Below are 6,644 nucleotides of genomic sequence, written 5' to 3' on the forward strand. Positions count from 1 at the left end.
ATTTCAGCACAGCAGAGCACATTAAATTTCAGCATAGCAGAGCCGATTTCAACATTGTTGTTGTTGTTGTTAAGTGCATATACCATTGATTTAGGTGAGTGAAAACATAAATAAATGTGTACCAAATTTAACATATGTTAATAGTAGAAAGATAAAAGACAACGATTAACTTATATTTATTTCACAAAAATTTTAAAATAAAATGATTTAATGAGTAACAATAATTTTACTTATAAATATGTCTTAATCATATATTTTTAACCCTCAAAATAATAATGATATATAAACTACTACTTGAAAACAACCTCTCTTTTTTTATTTTTAAATTGTATGGAAAGATTTTAAAATAATTCAACTCAATGAACTAACAATCAATACCCACATTAAATGTTTCTACACATTGTGATTCTAATATCAAATGTTTATAAAAAGAAATTGTTATTAATTGTTATTATTATTATTTATTTTTTGAAAAAATTATTATAATTAATAGAAATTATTAATTAATAATATTATTAAATATTAATTGTTAATAGTTTGAATTATTAAATATTATTAATTGATAATTATTATCATTAATTATTATTATGATTAATAAATATTAATTATTATTAATAATTATTAAAATTAAAGAACGAGGCCTAAGTCTAACATGCACAATCTGGACAATCAAACATCAAACACGAAGCTATGGATCACCAAACCTCTAGAGTAATATTTTAAGCAGCTAAGAGCAATCAAAACAAGCATTGAAAAAACAACAGAATTTTTTTTTTTTTTTTTACCAAAATACACTGCAAAATAGCAATACAAATTACTTCATAACTCAAAACTAAGATCAGATTACCAAAAGCTTTCTTTCTTCTTTCCGATATTACTTTATCTAGATCTAAATAAAGTACTGGAAGCAATGTACACCAACCATGATTTAAGGATGTAAACCAGTAAACCGAATATTATGTTTTAGTAAAATCATTTAAAAGAAAAGCCTGACAAGACAAAGAAGGAAAGCTTCTCACATGTAAATAGTATAAAAGCATATATATATTTGGCTTTAAATAAATTTATTTCTCCCTCAATACAGCTTCTTCACTACAGTTAATCATTTACTTAGCTCATACCTTCTCCTCTTTCATTTATCCATTACTTCATTTGTCCAAACATATCATTTTTCATTAGTTCATGTGATCATATTACTAGTATACTTTTCCAAGAAAAACTTTCAATGATTTCAAGAGGGATGTGAAATCTAAAAGGAAAGGAAACATTATCACACACAATAAACACCCTACCCACTCTTAATTGTTGTATAATTACTGGTGGGTATGTACAGAATAATGGAGTAAGTGATAGTGTCATGCATGAGGTTAAGTCCTTGATGCTAAACAATATACAAAGTACATGCAATGCAAGTGAGAACTGGGAACAGAACATTAGAAAGAGACCCTTTTACGAGAAGGAGCGGGAGGAGGCTACAGTACATGAATCAAATAAAAACAAATACTTACCTGGGCAGCAATAAAATTGTAATTCATGAAGTCCCTTCTAGAGAGCTGCTCAGGTGGTTTTTGTACCATGGCAATATTGTAACTCTCCAATGTAATGAATAGTAAACTCATTGCTCCAATCTTTTTTGTAATACCAAGTCAGAAATCAAGCCGGTAAGGATGTAAGATTTATATAAAATATTACAATGTCAATATAGTACATCCAAGAGTGGAGACAATCATTCCAAGAAGCTAAAGCACCATAATTTTAATGCAGTTGATTGATAAACCTCCTTTGGTCCTAGAAACATTGTTACAACACATGCGATCGCATGTGTTTTACTTTCTCCATCACTCAATTTGCTTGCTCTTGATATAGGCTATACCATGATGCCATAACGAGGTTTTAGAATTCCAAATAAATTTCAAAAGTTCATTTGTTCCTAAAACTCAATGCCTTTTGTTTTTGACTTAGTGCAAAATGTCTCGCCATAGCAGGATTGAAAAACCTTTTCATATGCTCTGAAAGTTTATGAATTCTACGAAGATCGTCAATCCTTGACAGATGCCTCAAAAATATATCAAACTTCAGATAAGGTATCTTAATTCTCTGATTTACAACATCATCCAAAAACAAACATGCATTTTCAATTTGGTCACAATCAAAAAGTCCTTCAATCATCACACAGTAAGTCTTGACATCTCGATCACATTTTTTCTTGCCCATTTCATCCCAAGCCTCAAGCGCTCCCTCAGGATCACCCATGGCAAAGAACATCTCCAGCAGCGCATTAAAAGTGTGTACACTGGGCATACAGTCAACATCAACCATCCTCTGGTAAAGCTGAATTGCTTCATCAGCCTTCCTATTATCACAAAGAACCTTGAGGAAGCAGTTATATGTGACAATATCAGATGGATACCCTTTCTTTTCCATCTCTTCCAAAAATTGGTATGTTTCCTTCACCTTTCCAGCTAAGCACATTCCTTCAATCAACTCCTTGTAAGTGGAAACATCAGGAAGACAACCGCTTTGTATCATATCCCCAACTACTCTAAAACACTCCTCCACTTGATCATTCTTAGCAAGCGCCAAAATCATTATTACATAAGTCTTTGCTGTAGGAGGAGATGAGATAGAGGATTTTTTTTTCATCAACTCAAATAAACCAACAGCCTCAGTCACCATTCCTGCTTTACAATACGTTTCAATTGCAGCATTATAGGTAAAACTATCGGGAATAAAACCCATGCTACACATCTCCTCCAAAATCTTCGTTCCTCTAGAAGGGTTTCTAGCCCTACACCACCCAAAAAACAATATATTGAAAGTATTGGCATCTGGAGGAACCTTATTCTTCACCTTCTTGAACAGAATCTCTGCATCCTCAACCAAACAACACTTGCAAAGAGCATCAAGTAGCAAGTTAAGCGCCTTGATCTCTGGCTGCACTTTAACCCTAATTCCTCTCTTTTTCTTTGAACATGTCAAGACTTTCATCAAATGCTTTTCCGTGTACTTTTTCAAAATAGTCAAGAGAACTTCAACGGGTATCAACGTTTTATCATTCCTTTTCATGTAATCCAACACATCACAAACAATCCTAAATTGTTTAACCTTGAACTTTGTAGAAGATAATATATTAATCATTTCATTGTAAGTCTGGTATTCATGGTAATAATGCTCCTGTCGAGCCGCCCACATGAAAAACCTAAAAGCAATTTTCTCATCGAACCGAAACCTATTAAGGGTTTCTATAACCAACTCAGTTGTCAAGGAAATCCCAGCTTGTTCAACAGCTTTTTCCATATTCTTATCACAACCCACATTTTCAATAATAATTTTATGCAACCCATCAACACTATTATAGACTAAACTCTTTTCATCTTCACTAACAAAGTCATTGGACACTCCAGTTGAGTGAAATTTTCTCAATGGGTTCCCAAATTCAGAGTAACCCTTTGAAGAATATGGCTTGGAAATCAATCTAAACCCGAAAATCGAAGAATCGTTACGAAATAAAGAACTAGAAACAGAATAAAAAATTGAGTTTTGGAGGGTAGGGAAACCAATTGAATTCTTGCACTGCTTAACAATTAAATTTGCAAAAGTTCTCCGCATTTTGAAGGAAATTAGCTGGTGTTATTTGATAAAGAAAGATTGGAGAAGGTTACCTTTTCACCGATAACAATTGAAAGAAAGCTCAAGAGAGTGGCAACAATGGCGAACCGTTTCTTCCCCATGAAATGCCCGTATACAACCCAGAAACTTCAGTGAGTCCTTGTTCAATACCTGAAACAGTGAGCTCTTTCACTAAACTTCTCCATCTTCACCCTAAATCAATCTGCAAATTACAATATATTGTTATATATTTCCGAGCGTACCGTACACCCATCTAATCCAAGTTTACTCCGTAGGTTTTTTTCTCTTTATTTATTTGATGATTAAATGAAATGAAAAACAATCATTAAAATGAGAACAAAATATGTATGGGTGTGCAGCCACGTGTATATATCAAATTCCAGCGAATTACTACTCCTAGGACCCAAATATTGGCCTGACCTGGTCAGGCACGAGGAGTGGGCTGATTTTTTCGACCTTGGCCTGGCCCGACCCGCCCAATGATAACCTCTAGAATAATTGCACTTTTTAATATTTTCTCCATTCTTTTTTATTGCACTACGAGAGATTTCACGCTTGCTAATGCATTACTTTAGCTATTAATATTTTCGATTACACTTTTGTAAAAATTTTAAAAATTTGATATTTGGAAAATAAGTTTCAAGACGAATCTAACTAAATTTCACGTGACTATATTTTTCCTAACGAATAAATCATAAATGATGGTCAAAGAAGATTAAGTAAATAGTGTAAAAGTTTTTTTTTTTTTTGGAAACCCGTTAAAGGCGTCATTATATTGATAATTTGTTCATCAATACATACGGAGAAACCTCACATGGGCTATGGTTCTCCCAAATTTGCTCTATACCAAAAGGAGTTAATTGGGCTAAATTATGGGCAACTACATTACCGTCTCGTTTAACATGTCACCAATTAACGGAATTAAAAGAGACACAAGAAGCAAGAATATCATCTAGGATGTTATCAAGATCGGTGAAGAAAGTCAAGGCCTTGGACAGTTTGTTGATGAGCACTTGACAGTTGCCTTCTATTATAATATCATGCAGGTTGTGGCTTTTTGTGAGCTTAATTGCCATGGCAGCAACTTTACCTTCAGCAATGAGCGGTGGCCAGTGAGCTCTAACACGAAGAGTTGCTGCGAAGAGTATCTCCCCTCTCCAATCTCTGGCTATAACCCCTAATCCCACCCACCCTTCGACAGTGAGAGAAGCGTCATAATTAAACTTTATTGTGCCTTCGGGTGGGGCTTTCCAGGTTTTAGGACTGCTGCTAGATTTCTTCGTGACACCCCCATAGATTTTCTTAGCATAGGAGTTACAATCAGCTGCTAGGCGATAAACTCGATCAATTATGACAGGATGGTAGGTATCCTTGCCATTAAAGACCATATCGTTTCTTCTATTCCACAAAAACCACATCAAAATAGCTCCCATGCATACCTTCTTTGCGTCTGTAGACACCTACTTTTGGCCTCTTGCACCGAAAGGAAGTGTGATGATGTTACAAAAACCCGTTCTTCATGCTAGATCAAAGTTGAAGTGTTTATGTGTAACACCCCAATAATTCTCTCTTATAACCTGTAAATACCCTGAACAAAATCCAAGAGAATTACTGGCGTGTTACCGCCACGTGTTCAAACGTTAAGGCTATATCAGAAATTAGCAGCGGAAAAACTAACTCAATTATAAATAAGTTTCAAAACCAATACCCAAAACCATATTAAATCATACAACTTGGAACCATTGAGGCCCTTATTCAAAACCCCACAAATGTAGTAAATAAATTAAACCAGAGTTTAAATAAATTCAAACTTATGAAAAGAAATAAACTGTGAATAATAACCAACTCTCCACTCAAAATCCCACAACCCTGATGTGAATGCTGCATGTGTAAGAACCTGTGGTTAATCTGCTCCCCAATATTACAAGTGTAAAAATTAGATCGTCACAAGGTCATTGAAAGGCGAAGGCCATGACCAAAGAAAGACACACAAAGCACGTAATCAGCAAAGCTGAGTACATACAAGCTGCGAAATAAATTAAGAAAATACCTAACATGTTACTAATAATCGAGCAGAAGCATCATTAAAATACAGACTCAACACATGGCTCAATTATCAAATTTATTAAGACCTCACTAGTTGATTTTAACTAACTCATTTATTTATTTCATTGGATTTAGCAATAGACAAGGTTGTCCAACCCAAGTCCCATTCGGAACATCAATAAAAGAAAAACCCCATGCCTCCATTTGGAAACATCAATAAACATCCAACGACCATGGGCGCGACTCCGTGACCGTAGTTAGTATGAGATCTCACCTAACTCCTAGTTTAAAAAAATATTTGAAATAGGAGACTCATAGATCAGACGGCCTCGATAAAAGTACACAGCTAATACCCCGTATACCCCAACCCCTGATTGTCATTACTGAAGAAGTGCACCAATCCAGAGTTTTATTGCTCATCCATCTTGCACTTTACGTGATTTACAGGTTTAGACTTGGTGATGACTCATATGCAAACAATACGATCAATCCAATATCAATTCAATCAAGTAAAACAACTTTAATTTCCAATTTCAATTCTTGATTTATAAGTGACAAGCAACATTTATTATTTATTCCTTTAACTACCTCGGTGTATAAACACCTTGAGTGCATAAGGCACCCCAAAACCTTAATCTCGTCTTATAAGACTTAAATTCTTCCTTTACTCATCCTGCTTGCATAATCATGAATGAGTAATAAATTAATCTTTACACCAATCACATACCTTTGCCTCTAAGCGCACCTTGCATAATTAGAGCACAAATAATACTTGCAATTTAAAATAGTGCACATCATTTGAAATTCACAATGTATAACCAAATAGTTTAACTCAGTCAATCCTATACATGATACTAAGTTCTCGATCCGTCCTTGAACATGCACCTACAAGCAAGGTTTCGTAACTTGTACGTACCTTGAATAAAAAAGTTGGTAAAACGCTTTTCTAACTAAAAACACCTTTTATG

General features: G+C 34.3%; 2 protein-coding genes across 2 annotated transcripts; both read right to left on the reverse strand.

Moving 5' to 3' along the window:
• Window positions 1-854: 854 nt before the first annotated feature.
• On the reverse strand, window positions 855-3,892 carry LOC110734842 (pentatricopeptide repeat-containing protein At1g73400, mitochondrial-like). The gene has a single exon (XM_021914988.1). It carries the CDS (start codon window positions 3,607-3,609, stop codon window positions 1,921-1,923), a length of 1,689 nt encoding a protein of 562 aa, XP_021770680.1. The 5' UTR covers window positions 3,610-3,892; the 3' UTR covers window positions 855-1,920.
• Window positions 3,893-4,535: 643 nt separating this feature from the next.
• LOC110734694 lies at window positions 4,536-5,063 on the reverse strand. Its single transcript, XM_021914839.1, has one exon. It carries the CDS (start codon window positions 5,061-5,063, stop codon window positions 4,536-4,538), a length of 528 nt encoding a protein of 175 aa, XP_021770531.1.
• Between the last annotated feature and the right edge of the window lie 1,581 nt (window positions 5,064-6,644).

The sequence above is a fragment of the Chenopodium quinoa genome, unplaced genomic scaffold, assembly GCF_001683475.1.
Source record: "Chenopodium quinoa cultivar QQ74 unplaced genomic scaffold, ASM168347v1, whole genome shotgun sequence".
In the NCBI taxonomy this organism is placed as follows: Eukaryota; Viridiplantae; Streptophyta; class Magnoliopsida; order Caryophyllales; family Amaranthaceae; genus Chenopodium; species Chenopodium quinoa.